This window comes from Ovis canadensis, chromosome 1, assembly GCF_042477335.2.
Source record: "Ovis canadensis isolate MfBH-ARS-UI-01 breed Bighorn chromosome 1, ARS-UI_OviCan_v2, whole genome shotgun sequence".
Classification (NCBI taxonomy): Eukaryota; Metazoa; Chordata; class Mammalia; order Artiodactyla; family Bovidae; genus Ovis; species Ovis canadensis.
The window spans coordinates 90,735,720-90,750,827 of NC_091245.1; the positions used below are offsets into that span (position 1 = coordinate 90,735,720).

The window sequence follows — 15,108 nt, forward strand, 5'->3', positions numbered from 1 at the left end:
GTCTCTTGTCTCCTCAGCCAGGCCCCAGCTTTCTAAACTCCCAAGATGACCCCAGAGGGGAAGGTGGAACTGTCACACCCTGCCCAAGGCCAAACCCACCCCCATCCATCCACCCCCCTTCCAGGGGAGGAAAGCCAGTGGGAGACGACAGAAGCCACCCACAGGCTTCTAAGTTTAGCCTGTTCTCCAGACCACTCCCCTCACCCGCCTCCAAGGCCCAGAGCCAGGAATGACCTCATCCTTTTCTCCAAGACTCCACCCTGCCGGCCGGGAGTCCTGCTTTTGCAAACCTGGGACTGGCCCCTAGTGAGCACCTCAAGAGAGATGGGACTCCAGGCTCACAGCTAAGACAGGGACCTGAAGAGAAAGACAGGAAGACAGACACACATTTTGGAGCCTGTGGCCTTTATTCATGCCCCACACTGAGAATAGCCAGAGACAAGGCTCCTGCCCAAAGCAGAAACACCAGGGGCCTGGGACTCGGTTACACCTGCCAAGTCCCCTACCCCAGATCTGTTGTGAGTAGGAAGTGTATAAAGTGCTGGTGTGATGATCCTCTGGGGAAGGCCAAAGGGATCAAGAGCCCCACCCCAGGATGGAGGCAACAGGAGGAGGGGCTGTGCTCTGAGGGGCAGGATGTACCCCTCTGTTCCCAGGGTGCTTGTGGGAGGGGGTGTGCCTACGGCCACCACTGTCAGGGCTGGGGAAACTCAATGCAGTCCTGGGCAGGAGGGAATTGGGAAAGGGAGCCTTCAAGGATCCCTGATACACTGGGGTCACAGAGGGCAGAGGGAGTTTCTGCAACCCCCTGAAGGAAGGAGGGGAGGTCTTGGGGATCTCAGAGAATGGGGCAGCCCCTCCGGCGCTTATTCTTGCGGACCTGAAGGCCAGCCCTAGTGGCCATCTCAAATACCTCCCGCACCCCCTCCTTGGTTTTGGCTGAGCACTCAAGGTAGCCAAAGGCACTGATCCGGTTCGCCATGTCCCGGCCCTCCTCAGATCGAACAGGTTCCTGGGAAGGTAGACAGACAGTGGTCAAAGAAAGCTGCTGGTTAGGTGCACCTCATCTGTATTTACAACTAAAATAATTACTCCAGCCCCCTTCCCTCGAAGCACCCAAGCCTCAGCCACCATGGGCAACTTCTAAGCAAGAAACCCAAGACTCATGTTTACCTTCAATTTTCTACCAGCCAGCCCTATACCCTACGGTACTCCCTTCTCTTGACTGAATGCAGATCTACGGTCTCCTGACTCACCTCCCTGCCTCCATTCTCACCTTCTTCCAATCCATCCTCTACAGCTGCCAGAATCATTTTTCTAACATGCTGACCTGACCATATCTGTCCCCAGTTTAAAATCTTGCCATAATTATCCTCAAAGTATTCTTTTCATTCTATTGTCCATATTCCTATCCTGGCAGCTCATCCTAATTAACTCATCCTATGGCTGCAAAGCCACTTCTAGGTGCACAAATTAGCCAGCTCCCTGTCTGGGCCTGGCCTTCCCCAACCGCTTCCAACACCCTCCCCGTCCCATGCCCCCATCAGTTCACACCTGACGTGAACCCAGGAGACCCCAAGCAAAGCATCTACTGTAGGAACCCAGTTGCCTGAGGGTGGCAGTTTTCTTACTCATCTTAATAGCCCCGATGCTAAACTGGACAACAGACAAAAAAACGCCAAGTGACCTTAGACAAGTCACTTTGCCCACATCACTTTCATCAAATATCACTGGTTCTCTCACCAAGGTGCAGATGCAAGGGGGTAGGAAGTGGACCCCACCATCACCTCTAACACAGTCAGTAGGAGGGAGGCTCCTTTACCAGCCTGCACGCCCCCAGGGGATGCCTTCCTCTGCAAGGGGCCCCAGCCTGGCGGTGGCACCCACCTGCTTCATCTTGGCCAGCTCTCTCCGAGTATGCTCATCTTGCCTCAGGTCCTTCTTATTCCCCACCAGGATGATAGGCACATTGGGGCAGAAGTGCTTCACTTCTGGGGTCCACTTCTCAGGAATGTTTTCTGCATAGACATGTCCCAACAGTGGACGATAGATAAACCTAAGTTTGTGCCTCCACTTAGGCTAGAAGGCTCCCCCTGAGTCCTATCTTCCCCATGGCCGAGTCTTAGAGGCTCTTCAGCATGAGAGTCCCTTTCACAGCTCAAAACCCCTCCCCATCACAGTACACATGTTCCCAAGTCCTCCGAGGGCCGGAGTTACCACAGAGGCTAAAGGGTCTCCCCAGTACCCACCCCCACAGCCTCTGAAGATGACTGAGAGGAGCCTAGGCAAGAGCTCCCTCTGGTTGGTTCCAAGAGGTTCTCAGTCCCCTCCTTCCAACACCCTCACCCAGACTGTCGGGGCTGTCGATGGAGAAGCACATGAGGATGACGTCAGTGTCCGGGTAGGAGAGAGGCCGCAGGCGATCATAGTCTTCCTGCCCTGCTGTGTCCCACAGAGCCAGCTCCACCTGACACACAGAACCAGTGCTTAGCCAGCCTGAGGGCCCCAGTCACACACAGCCTCGCCACCCAGAGGCCCTCTCCGAAATCACCATCCCTTAGGTTCACTGAGCGTCTGCCTATTGAGCACCTACTGCGTGCCAGGGACAGTGCTCATCCTTGTCACACAACACAAATAAGGTGAGTCTTTTAAATCCTGAGACAAACTGATCTTTGTGCAGTTTGAGTTGCCATTGTGAGCACCACTATTTTAATTAATCTTCATAAAAACACTTTGAAGAAGACCTTACCATTTCCCCATTTTACATTTGGGGGAACTTAAGCCCAGAGGCAAAGGAATTGGCCCGATTACCGAGCCAGTGTGTTAAAAAAACCAGGAGGCTATCCGGATTTTCTAAAACTGCAACTTTACTTCCTAACTTTCACTGGTTCCAGCAGGGAGAGTAAAACCAGGACATGGGTAGGTGGTAAGGACAGACATTCTAGGTCCCTAAGTGATGGCGGCTGGTGGGGTTCCAAGGTGAGACGGGAAGGGGGCTGTTAGCCTTTACCTGCTTGCCATCCACCTCTATGTCTGCGATGTAGTTCTCAAAGACAGTAGGGACGTAGACCTCTGGGAACTGGTCCTTGCTGAAGACGATGAGAAGGCAGGTCTTCCCACAGGCCCCATCCCCCACGATCACCAGCTTCTTTCGGATGGCAGCCATGGTCAGGGCTGGCAGGGAAGAGGCAGCAGGGATGTTGGGAAAAGCCAGTGAATCCAAAAACACTTCTCTGGGGCCCCCAAGACCTCTCTGGAAACCGAGGCATCCGACAAAAGGAGGGGAGAGAGGGAGGGAAAGGAGCTTGCTCAGGCATGTTCTTGCCAAGAACCAATTGTTCAGGCAACTGAGCTTGAAATTCCTAATCTCAAGGTCAGGGACAGGTCTCCCCCATAGGTTAGAATGCACAAGTAGAATACACAAGAAGAACCACCCACTTCGGAGCCAGGAAAGCATGAGTTCTAATCTAATCCACTCACCAACTGTGGGCCCCTGAACACCTTGAAGGGTGGGTGCTCAGGAACCAGGGGTATCTCCAGAAAAGCCAGTTTTTATCCATTCTACATATCAGAGTTTAAAGTCGGACTTATTTGTTACCAGGATTTCAATACTTTCAAAAGATTAATAATTACAAAGGTCCAATCTGGAACACATTGTCCCTCACTCAGCACAAATCATGCCTGCCCACTGCAAAACAAAGAGTTCGACTGATACGGGTGGGTAAGGAAAGACTATTTATCATAACCTAGACGCCAGGTAGGGCTTCCCAGGTGGTTCAGTGGTAAAGAATCTGCCTGCAATGCAGGAGACTCGGGTTTGATCCCTGGGTCAGGAAGATCCCCTGCAGAAGGAAGTGGCTACCTACTCCAGAGGTAGGAGTAGACAGAGGAGCCTGGCGGGCTATAGTCCATGGGGTCACAAAACAGTCCAATACATCCTTGCGACCAAACAACAGGTGCTAGGTTCTACGTTGGACATTTTGACAAAAATCACTCCCTCTGTCCCCAGAAGCCTAGAAGGTAGTGAGCTTCCCTGTTTTGACAAACTAGGAAAGTGAGACTCATGGAAGCTAAGAGGAATTCGGAGTCATGGCAGAGAAGGCCCTCAGAGTAGGGCTGTGTGACTAGAGTCTGTTGCTTTTCTACATTATCACCCCAGAGGTGGTAAGGAGAGCAGAGCAAGGGGAACCCAGACGGAGGGCAACAGCAGCGGCCAGCCAGCTTCCCTGGCCCACCCCATCCCAGTCCCCAGGGCCCCGCGTACACAAAGGAGGCTCAGTCCAGGCAGTGCCCACAGCCCACACTTGGGCAGGCTGCCTGCCTCCCCCTTCCTCCTGAGCCTGGCAGCAACACTGGGTCACTCAGCCCCAGGCAGGGGACAATGACCACACTGTAGGGAGCCACACATCTACGGCAGCAGAGCGACCGAGAATAATCCACTAGGGAATCACCTCCACCCACTCCCTGGGACGGCCCCTTCCTCCTCTCTGTCCAGCTCACCCTGAGGCCCTGCCCACCCCTCCCTGTGACTCAGGGCCAGGAGTCAGCTTCCCGGGGTTTCCATGTGTCCCCTGCCCCCAACACACACCGAAGGGCAGCTGCACAGTTCATCACACCTTGCCAGCTTCTTTTTGCCCCTGAAGCTGAGCCTCACTTCCTCCTTCCCTGGGGAGAGGAGCTGACCTCCAGCCGGCTGGAGTTCCCAGGCCCCCAGCCTGGGAGGAAGAGAGGGCGGGCTTCGGGCCTGAGATGAAGTTGAGGCTGTGGGGAGGAGCGGGAGCTGGAGCCGGCGCTGGGAGGAACTCCAAAAGGGAGACAAATGAAGGCCAATTCCAGCGCCAGCCACACAGGGAGTGGTTAAGAAAGAAGGGGACGGTAATCTGATCTCGGCCCCAAACCTGGCTTTTTCTCTCAGTCCCACATCCTGTCAAACTAGGCTGAGCTCCCTCACTCCCCACACACCACCACCACCACCTCACAGCCCAGCCCTGGTCTGCCTTTTTGGAAGCGAATATTACAGCCCAAGGCAAGTTCTCTTCAACAGTGGGATCCCGGGTGGCCTCCCTCCCCTCTACACACACAGGCACAACACTGGGATGAGGGGAAGCGGATGTGAATCAGATGGAATTTATAGGAGCTGAGCGCACAGCCACTCTCTAACACCACAACAGGGGCTTTCTGATATCCCAAAAGGCAAGCAAGAAGGCATTCACCCTGCCAGCTGATTTCCTCCACAAATGGAAACCATCCTTCAGAAAAGGGGGTCTCCTGAAAATTCTACCCAAGTGACCAACTCCCTCTCACATTCCCACAAGTCCATTGGTCCAACTGAGGGAAGACAGGCTGCAGTAGCCCCAACCTGGCACAGGCAGCGTTGATGGACAGATGGAGGGCATTCACCACCAGGGTGAATACCAGTTGCCTAGCTCTGAGTTTGCCACTGCCCTCTCCCACTCCAGCAGGGCAGTTTAGGTAGCACCAGATGGTGCAGGTCAGAGGCCAGAACTCCAGGGCAGGGGCATGCTGGAATGATCTGGAGCACACCCTCCCCCAGCTCCTTTAACACTTTCCCTTCAAGCTCAGAGGGGTCCTAGACCCAGGCCAGGCCAAGACACCAGGCCCAAGGCCAAGACAGCAAGGACAACAGCTCCCTGTGAGAGGCCAACCCCTGAGGAACTGCCCCACTGACTTCAAGAGGGGCAACCAAACCCCACAGGACATGGTATGAGTCGAACTCCTGGGGCCTTCCCTGGGATGAAACAGCTCCTCAATCATCTCAAGCTTTCCAGCACACACGCACACACACACACACACACACACACACACACAAACGGCTTGGATCCTTCCCAATTTCCCGTACCTCCACTCCAGGCCGGCTCCAGAAACCATCCTGGGCGAGGTCCAGACCCCGGAGCAGTGGCAGCCCCCGCGGTCACACCCCACCCTTATTCCTGCCACTTCACAGGCCCGGCGGGGGGGGAATTCCCACCTCAAGCCGGACTCGGGCCCCAACTCACACCCCAGCCAAGGTCCACCGCGGGCCGCCAGACTTGGGAGCTGAGCATCTGCGCGGGAGCTCCCTCGCGGAGACCCAAGTTGCCCCCTCTCCTCCTCGCCCTGCCAAACAGGTTCTGGGAAGCCGAGAGAAGGGAACGGACTTCGACTCGGACACCTAGAGGCGAGAGGCCCTGCGGGACAATTCCCGGCGCCCCCCACGGTAGCCCAGGAGGGCAGGGAGAGGCCCAGCCGTCCGGATCCCCGCGCCGCCCAGACGCCGCGTACGAGGGGAGGGAAGGGGCCCGCGATCGGGCCAAAGCCCCTCCCCGGCCGGCGCCCCGAGCTCCAGCCAAGTGGAGAAGAGGGAAAGTGCTCTGCCGGGGACCAATGCCCAGGACTCCGCCGCCCACAGCCCCAACCCGGGTACCTTCCGCTCCGCCGCTTCCAGCTGCGCTGCGGGTGCGGGAGGCAGAGTGACCCGCGGGGCCCCGCCGCCCCGCCCTCCTCCAGCGCCGCGGCGGGGAGGGGCGACTGGCCGGGAGGGGCGGGCCGGGCGGCTCTCGGCTCCGCCCGCCCCCGGCCCCCGCCCGCGGCCCCAGGCGGTAGCCCGGCGCTGGCCCGCGGGGTCCGGGAGATGCCTGGACTGCGGAGGAGCGGGCGGCGGGGCTAGGCGCGGCGAACTGGACCCGGGAGGACTCTGCCTCAGCGCCACCTTCCAGCTCTTACGGGCGGACCGGCGTCGGGAAAGTTGAGAGGCGCCCGGGGTGGGGTCAGGAAAGGGCCGCTGCTGCCCTCCCGTGGCTGAGCGGCCACCCGCGCCTACACCACCTGGGTGGTGTCCCGTGGGAGGCGGGACTGGGAAAAGCGGCTTCGGGGACGCCGGAGGAAGGGGCTGCGGGAAATCCCCACCCTCTTAGAATCTGCGCAGTAAGTACAGCCCAGCATCATTCCCCAGCCTCGGAGACCTTTCAGAACCTTTGAGATTCAGGGGCACTTGGTTCCACCTTGCAATTACCTTCCATCTCCCTACCCGGAATTTCCAACTCCTACCCATCCTTCAAAGGGCATTCTTGGAAATCTTTCTGGATTCCCCAGCTAAGAATTCAGTTCCCACCTGCACCGTCTTATTTCTGTGCTTCTAGGGACACCTCCCAGGTGCTCTAGAGGCCTCGCAGGTGGCTCAAGTGATAAAGAATTCGCCTGCCAATGCAGGAGACACAGGCAGGAGAGGCCGGTTCAATCCCTAGGTCAGGAAGATCCCCTGAAGGAGGAAATGGTAACCCACTGTAGTATTCTTGCTTGGGGAAATCCCATGGACAGAGGAGTCTGGTGGGCTACAGTCCATGGGGTCACAAAGAGCCAGACAGGACAGAGCACAGTTCACACGTAGCACAGGGACACCTAGCTTGCTTTGACTTGTGTGTTGAGTATTTACCAAAACGTGTATCTTTTTCCCTGAAAGGTACATGAGGAAGTGAATGGAGGATGAGGAGTCTACTTACATTTTATTAGCTTGTGCAGGGCACACTACATAGCTTCTCATAGTCATCACAGATTTTTGGGTTAAGTATACACATCCCCTTTTACCTGTAAGGAAACTGAGGCTCAAGAAGTCAGTGACTTGTCCAAATTTTGCCATATGTACATGGCAGAGCAAAATCTCAGAGAGTCAGGCCTGTCTGGCTCCAAAGCTGGTCTCTCTCCCTGCTGCCCACTGTGATCCTTCACTCTGTCCCTTCTCACTTTCTGGCACAATGTGTGGCACATAATAGGTTTTCAACAAATATTTGCTGAATGAATGAATGTTACAAGTCATACAGACTTTAAAGATCTGACAAGCAACCCACACATCTGCTAAATGAGGAAACTGAGGTCCACAGCAGTTTGGTCCCAATCCTCTTAAGTGGCTCAATAGACCTAGCTATGTACTCAGTTCAGATCAGTTTCTATCTTCAAAGAACTTGTGATCTAAACCAGAATACAGACAAATTAAAGATAAGTAATAGTTATTGAACCCTTATTACATAGACCGGGCTATGCATACATGAACTACTTTAGTCCTATAACCACCTTGTGAGGTAGTACTGTAATGCCCATTTTTCCAAAAAGCAAGTTAAGGCTCAGAGAGATTGCACACTTCTTAGTTGGATTTTTGGCACCAGGACCCAAACAGCAGGACTTTCAGCCCCCTGCTACTTCACTGCTACTCTGTACCAAGTCCTCATATAGACAGTTACAGTACAAGAGGCGAGCACTGTAGTGCAGGCATGCATGGGCTGTGGAAGAACAGAAGTGTTCAAGTTGCAGTGACGCATTGATTTTAAATGTGTTGGAGCTACGCTAGACCCACAGAGTTGTGGAAATCCCAAGAGGGTGGTGGTGGAGAAAGACAGGACTGGAGAAGGAAGCAGTGGCCCCATCAAGTGCTGAGGGTTAGGGTTAGCTGAGTGTCCATTTTGGTCTAGGTGCAGTAAGGAGCCACTGAAGTGCTCTCTCAGAGGAATCACCAACTTAGATTCACGTGGTAGAAACGGCTCCTTGGCTGCTGTGTGTAATCTTTACTGGGTAAACAGGGAAGTGGCTTGGGAATGAAATCAGCAGGTAAGTTAGGAGGCTTGTATACTAAAGGACTACAGTAGTGACTTTGTGTGTGTGCTCAGTCATTCAGTCGTGTCTGACTCTTTGCAACCCCATGGAGTGTAGCCCGTCAGGCTCCTCTGTCCATGGGATTTCCCAGGCAAGAATACTGGAGTGGGTTGCCATTTCCTTCCTTCTCCAGGGGCTTTTCTTGACCCAGGGATCAGACCCAGGGATGGAACCCACATCTCTTGTGTCTCCTGTATTGGCAGGTGGATTCTTTACCACTGGGCCACCTAATAGGAATATGTTTTTAAATATTTAATCATCAATACTTTATGATTGGTTAGCTTGATGAGGGAGAAAGAGAAACCAAAGGTGATCAGCTCCAAGAATTCTAATTTGAGTAGCTGAGCTGGTGCCCCCTGAGATAGAGCCAGGAGAAGGATGTATTTGTGGGAGAAATGATGGATTCATTTGGAGGAATGTTGAGTTGAAGTGCTTGTGGGATATCAAGGGGATGTTTGGAAGACCACTGGGATATGTAGGTCTAAGGTTCAGGAAAAGTCTGGACTGGAAAGGGTGCCTTGGAAGACACCAGCTCTAGGATGAAGTCACAGAACAGGATGAGAGTGTGTGGAGTAGGAAGAGCAGAGCAAAGAGCCTAGGAACATTACATTTTTAGGGCTCTTCTGGCATTCTTTCCACCACCCCAAAGACTTAAAACTTCAGTTTTAAGTCAAAGTAAATAAAGACACACATCTTTATTCATCTGGTTTATTTGCCAAGAGCTATAACTGTAGATCTAACTGGCACCCCTTCTTCAGTTAAGTTGCCACTAAAGAAGGTGGGGGAGACAACTTCAGAATTTGGGTTGGGAGAGGCATAAGCATGGAGAGGCTGGGATGGTGGTGGGAGGTTCAGGGCTTGAGCCTCTCAGGAGTAACTGCCTGGCCCTCCCAGGGGGATGACGAAGACTGAGATATCATCCCCGGAACCCAGCTTGTTGTTGGGGAGACGCCAACCACGGTCCCGGGGTGTGCCCCGGGCCCCCAGGACCAGAGCTTGGGCCAGAGCTGTGTACCTGCCAGGAGCACATGTGCACATTCATGTACCAACACGTCTATGGGAAGGTGGGTACACAGGCCCTCACGTGGGTCTCCCAGCATCGCTTCCCTTGTCCCTTCCTTCCCCATCGTCATCCCCTTGCCACCATACAACCCCTACCTGCTGGGGTCATTGGGCTCATAGGCTGACAGCACCCTGTCCACAGTGGCAGCTACCTCACAGTCACTGGTGACGTCCCACAGCCCATCTGTTCCCAGGACTAGCACGTCATCTGGACAGTGCTCGTACTGCGTCAGGTCATACACTCGCACCTGGTGGGGCAAGAGGGTACAGAGGGAGCCTGGTGATAAAGCAACCTTGGGTGAAAGCTAGCCCAAGACCCCCAGAGGAGGGAGGGCATGGCTAAGGAGGTGCCCGTGCAGCTCACCTCAGGGAAACAGGAGAGGAAGGGCTTGATGGGCAGGGTGGAACTGCAGACCCTGAGGTTGTGGTCTCCCAAGCCCCGGGTCACCCCAATGGTGGCCATCACTCGAGCCTAAAGAAAATGAGGAGGGGGTGCTGCTCTAGCCCTCTCCCGAGTCTCTGGGACCATGGACCCTCTCCACCCCGACCCTCAGGTAGAACCTCCACCTCCCTAGACAAGTTGTGGTGGGTCCTCCTGCCCTCTCCCGCCTCTACCATGGAGTTTACCTTTTTGCCCTCCCCACAGACCAGAGGAAACCTGAGATCCTCCAGCTCGATCTTTTTGTAGGCCCTGGGGAGGGGGAGTAGAGGAAGCATCACCCAGGCATCAAAGCCCCTCTTCCCTAGGAGCCACACCCCTTATACAAACCCCTTAAGAAGGGGCACACACCCCCCAACTCCCAGCCTAGCCCAGCCTCCAGCTTCCACCTTGCTGCTGGCCATGGACTGGTTGTGTTGCCATGGAAATGGGCCCCAGCTCTGAGGGAAGTGTTACCAGCCAGTCATGTTCTGGTCCCGGTACAGCATCCTCTGCCCCAGCTCCTTAGGCTGAACTCTGCGGGGGAACTCGAGGTGGGTGAATTCACCACCCAGCAGCTCTGGTTTCAGGAAGCCCTGGGATTGGGAGTGACCAGAGAGAGCAGAGGGCCAGGGGGCATTAGGTTTACAGGACATCCTGGTGTACAGATGATGTTAATTATAGCAGACCCTTAAGTGGAGTTCGGGTGGGAGACCTGGGTTCAATCCCTGGGTCAGGAAGATCCCCTGGAGAAGGAAATGGCAACCCACTCCAGTATTCTTGCCTGGAGAATCCCATGGACAGAAGATCCTGGTGGGCTACAGTCCACAGGGTCCCAAAGAGTTGGACATGACTGAACGACTAACACTTTTTACTTTAAGTGGAGTTTACTCTGTAACATGTACCGTTCTCATATTAACATATACTAACTCATTTACCCTCATAACAGCCTTTAAGGTAGGAACTCCTGATGCATGGAGAAGCTAAGGGAGTTGTCAAAGATCACACAATTAGCAAAGTCCTGAAACCAAGGCTTGGCAGCCCAGCTCCTAAGCCATTGCTTTAAAGCACCAAGCCATCCTGTTCCTTAGGGGCCTTGCTGTTTCCTTTCCCCACCTCTGACTGCACTTCCTTCCTCAGTGGAGGCCACAGTGGGAGCTTTGGGGCAGCCCACGTTCCTTCCTGTTGTGTCCTCCACTCCAGCCCAGCCCGGCACTCCTTAGTCTGTGAAGGGGCCTTCCCAGTAAGCTCCAGTAAGGAGCTGTCTGTCTGTATGGTGGGGGTGGGAGAGTCCTTGGGACCTGGCAGTACAGAGAGGCACAAGATTCCACAAGGAATGAGAGCAGAGGGTTTGGTTCTTACTTACAAGCAGCTGAAGACGCTGGCGCTCAGTCTCCGGGGTGAACTCCCGGGACATTGGAATGACTTCACCATTCCGGACAATGATGGCTCTGCCCAGAGAAAGAAAAGATTTGGACTTGGCTCTCCTCAGCACCCTCACATGAAGAATTCCAAAAAGACAAGGCCTGCCCTCACAGCCCCTCACCCAGACCTCATTTTTTTCCCCTCATAGTTACTTCAAGCCATTCCTTGTCTGTGATCCCTCCTGACCCAGTCTAGTCTGATTTTTAACACCCACCACTTCATTCTCTTCTATTCCTCCATCCCAGAAAGTTGACCGCCCCCCCCCCGCCCCACCCACAGCCTTTTTAAAAGCTCCCACCTCATACCTGCTGTCACCTGCGTTGGCCACGTACACCTTGCCTAGCAAGTAGACCACAACCAGTGCACAGCAGCCCCCTTCCACTTGTTGGCCACGCCGCTCCCGGGCCATCTGCCCATCCTGCCATATGAGGAAGGGTCAAAGCGGGGTGGATGAAGAAGAGACTCAATACACACAGCCACCCGGCCCACATCTGCAGAAATAAACTGGCCCAGGCCAGCCACACTGGTGGAGAGGAAGGAAGACATCTGTATAACACACCCTCCCTCCCCGCCTCTGAACCAAGTTCTGCTCAGGTTTTCGAAGCTGTTATGGGTTCTCAGAGTCACCTCCTCAGGCCACCTGACTCCTATACATAGTTGACCAGAGTGTTAGCCTGGCAGGCCCTTGGCCTGGGCCACCCACTTACCATGAGCTGGAAGGCATTCTCAATGGCACCCACTACCAGGCTCTCATGAGTCACTTCCTTCTGTGAAGACCAGCAGGATTGAGGACCAACCAACTGAGAGGAATCAGAGGAACCTGGAGCCCCCGGGGTGGACGGGAGGCAGAGGGGGGGCGGTAAGGGGTCCTGGAGTATCTCTACCAGGTCTTTTAGCTGCTCCCGAATGTGGCGATGCAGAAGCCTAGAGGCCATTTCAGCAGCCCCGCCCCCTGCATGCCCGTCAAACAGACCCCAGTAGTAGAAGCAGAGTCCCTGGGGAAGGAAAAGTTGGAGGTGAGTGAGTGAGTGAGTGAGTGTGTGAGTGTGTGTGTGTGTTTTATGCAGGGAGAAAAGCAAGACTCTGGGCATCCATATAAACATCAGAAAGGAAGTCAGAGTTTGGTATTAAAGGCAAATTAGATTTATTCATTCATTCACCAAGGGCCTACAATGTGTCTAAAAGCAAAGTATCAAAAGAGTCAAACTCAAAGGATAAAGATGCAAACATAAGCAATGGTAATTATTTAAATTATCAATAAATACAGGAGCATCTACATTTTAGGTGGAAAACTAAATATTCATACTGACATGGTAGAATCTAACTGAACAATGTCAGATAAAGGTTCTGTGCCATAGGCAGAAAGCTAGTGATTTAGGAGGTATTGCGTGGCTCAGATGAAAAACTAAATGCCTAGAATCCCTGGGGAGAGGTGTCTCCCATGTCTCTGGAGGCTAGGAAAGGGGGTGGGGGGCTTACCTGGCCTCGGCTAGGCTCCCTAGGTGCCCCTGAAACACTCCTCCGGCCTTCCACATACACCACTTCACAGCAAGCCTGGTCCTCATTGTGCCGGCTCTTGCCAGCGTTGATGACCCTATCAGGCCAGAGTGACCACATCAGGTTGGATACCAGGCCAGGTCCTGGAATAACTCCCACCTTAGACACACATACCCTCTCTGGCCTGCTGGCCAAGCTGAGAAAGGTCACAGCCACCTGGGAACCAGGCCAGAGGGAGGAGGAGAAAGGAGGCAGGGCAAGTCACAAGGAGTACAGTCTGGGTGTCAGGCTCCACCGCTTCTAGAAAGGCCACAGCCACAGCAGCACTTTCCCACCTCAGTCCTCCCACCTCTGGCTAAGGGGACATCCTGATGGTGCTACTGGGGGAAGGCCTGGATGAAGGGGAGGAAGTTTTAATTCCTGGCTTGCCAAGATCCTACATCCACCCTGGTGCACCTCCCCCCAAACTGTTCTAGTGCCCTATCCACAAGACCCCACCCTACCCTCACAAGTACACCCACCTTTATCCTAAAATCATCCAGTGAAAGTTTCTGCTGCTTTGTTTTTTTTGTTTTTGTTTTTTGACTGCTTGTGGGGTCTTAGTTTCCCAATCAGGGATGGAACCTGAGCGCCCTGTGTTGGAAGCTTGGCGTCTTAACATGGAAGTCCCAGTTTCTGCTGCTTTGGCAAAGAGTAAGTGTACCAGCCCATATCAGGAAAGAGGAATTGAAATAGGGTAGGAGTGGAAGACCCCATGGACTGTGCTGGAGCCACACAACCCCAAACTCTTTCCAAATAGGAAGTTAAAGGAGCTGATAGTGGGGCCACAGGTCCACCAGCCACCACCCTCAGCCCCTGGGCACCCTCAGCTTCCTAAGTGCTCTGCTTTCCCAGCAGATGCATTAAAAATCCACGGGCCCTATGGGAATTCCCTGGCGGTCCAGTGGTTAGGTGCTTTCACCTCCAATCCCGGATCCCTGGTCAGGGAACTAAGATCCCTCATGACATACAGACAGACAAAACCCAGGTGGCCTTGGAGCAAGCCGGCTGCTCCTGCCACTCTGACCGCTCTGGCCCGAGGGTCCACTTCCTTGCCTGGCCAGGGCAAGTCCACCCACCAAAGGGTGTTCAAGGGGGCCCTCCCGCTTCCCCCGGGAGCCCCCCGCCCCCCACCTTCCGCCCCTGGGAAAGCCGGCGGCAGCCTGGTGTCGAGGGCTATTTCTGGGTGTGGAGGGGGAGGGGAACGGTAAGAGGGACAGGGAACTGGGGCGCTGGGGTCGGGAAGCCCAACGAATTTTTCCAGCTGCCATCTCCTATGTTACAAGGGACCCCCGGCCCTTGACACCTCCCCTGTCTTGGCCGCTAAACTACGGGGCCGCGGCTGAGAACTGGCCAACTCATCGCTCACGGGCCCTTCGCCCTCCCGGCTCTGGGAGAGAACAAGGTTCTGAAGCGGCGCGGGTGAGGACAGTCAGCGAGCTAGAAGATCCTGAGAAAAAGCTGCACCCGACTTGAGAAAGGGCTGGGAGCGGGTGCGGCCCGAAGCCCAGGGAAAGCAAAGGTCCTGGGAAAAGGGAGCCCCCTGGCACCGAGCGCGGCGAGGGGGATGCATCCCAGGGCCGGGAATGCCGAGGTGGGGAGGAGGTTGGGAGGGGGAGTCCCATCCTGGTTAGGGTGCCCCTGGGGGCGCTCACTCGGCGTAGCCCGTGCTCCAAGGCAGGCGACGGCCGGTGTCCGGTGGGCTTTGCACAGCCCGGCCAGCGTGGTCGTCGGCGCGTCGCAGCCCCCCGGGGCTCAGCTGCAGGAAAGTCGGTCGGGAGAAGCTTGCTCGAGCCTCTACTGTCCTCGCTGGAGCCGCACCCCCGCTCCCAGCCCTGGCCGGAGGACTCCTAGGAGCTTGTGGAGGGGCAGCGGGTGGCGCCGAGGTCGCGTTGGGCAGGTCTGGCGACTTGGGGCGCGAAGGCGGGGCGCCCCCAGAGCTCACCAGGTGCGCCACGGCCGAGCGCACCCGGTTTAGCATGCTGCCTCCCTGCCCCGCCCTCGGCCGTGGCCCCGCCCCAGAG

The 15,108-nt window shown here is 55.2% G+C and overlaps 2 protein-coding genes across 10 annotated transcripts; both read right to left on the reverse strand.

Annotated features, from left to right (window-relative positions):
• Nucleotides 1-388: 388 nt before the first annotated feature.
• Nucleotides 389-6,818, reverse strand: RHOC (ras homolog family member C). 7 transcript variants are annotated; one of them, XM_069600885.1, is made up of 6 exons: nucleotides 6,425-6,680; nucleotides 6,018-6,131; nucleotides 3,011-3,174; nucleotides 2,347-2,467; nucleotides 1,888-2,018; nucleotides 389-1,012 (listed from the first exon to the last, which is right to left on the reverse strand). In XM_069600885.1, the coding sequence occupies exons 3-6, from the start codon at nucleotides 3,164-3,166 to the stop codon at nucleotides 839-841; spliced, it is 582 nt and encodes a 193-aa protein (XP_069456986.1). In that variant the 5' UTR covers nucleotides 3,167-3,174; nucleotides 6,018-6,131; nucleotides 6,425-6,680; the 3' UTR covers nucleotides 389-838. The 7 variants fall into 7 exon arrangements, with proteins under 7 accessions (XP_069456986.1, XP_069456943.1, XP_069456972.1 ...); XM_069600842.1 differs by having other exon boundaries at nucleotides 5,861-6,131; nucleotides 6,425-6,500; XM_069600871.1 differs by having other exon boundaries at nucleotides 3,011-3,253; nucleotides 5,861-6,131; nucleotides 6,425-6,444.
• A 2,519-nt stretch (nucleotides 6,819-9,337) lies between these two features.
• Nucleotides 9,338-15,103, reverse strand: PPM1J (protein phosphatase, Mg2+/Mn2+ dependent 1J). 3 transcript variants are annotated; one of them, XM_069600823.1, is made up of 10 exons: nucleotides 14,740-15,103; nucleotides 13,028-13,142; nucleotides 12,256-12,543; nucleotides 11,854-11,966; nucleotides 11,490-11,574; nucleotides 10,601-10,719; nucleotides 10,333-10,396; nucleotides 10,070-10,177; nucleotides 9,802-9,953; nucleotides 9,338-9,658 (listed from the first exon to the last, which is right to left on the reverse strand). In XM_069600823.1, the coding sequence occupies exons 1-10, from the start codon at nucleotides 15,063-15,065 to the stop codon at nucleotides 9,511-9,513; spliced, it is 1,518 nt and encodes a 505-aa protein (XP_069456924.1). In that variant the 5' UTR covers nucleotides 15,066-15,103; the 3' UTR covers nucleotides 9,338-9,510. The 3 variants fall into 3 exon arrangements, with proteins under 3 accessions (XP_069456924.1, XP_069456930.1, XP_069456928.1); XM_069600829.1 differs by having other exon boundaries at nucleotides 12,256-12,315; nucleotides 14,740-15,093; XM_069600827.1 differs by having other exon boundaries at nucleotides 9,858-9,953; nucleotides 14,740-15,093.
• Nucleotides 15,104-15,108: the final 5 nt, after the last annotated feature.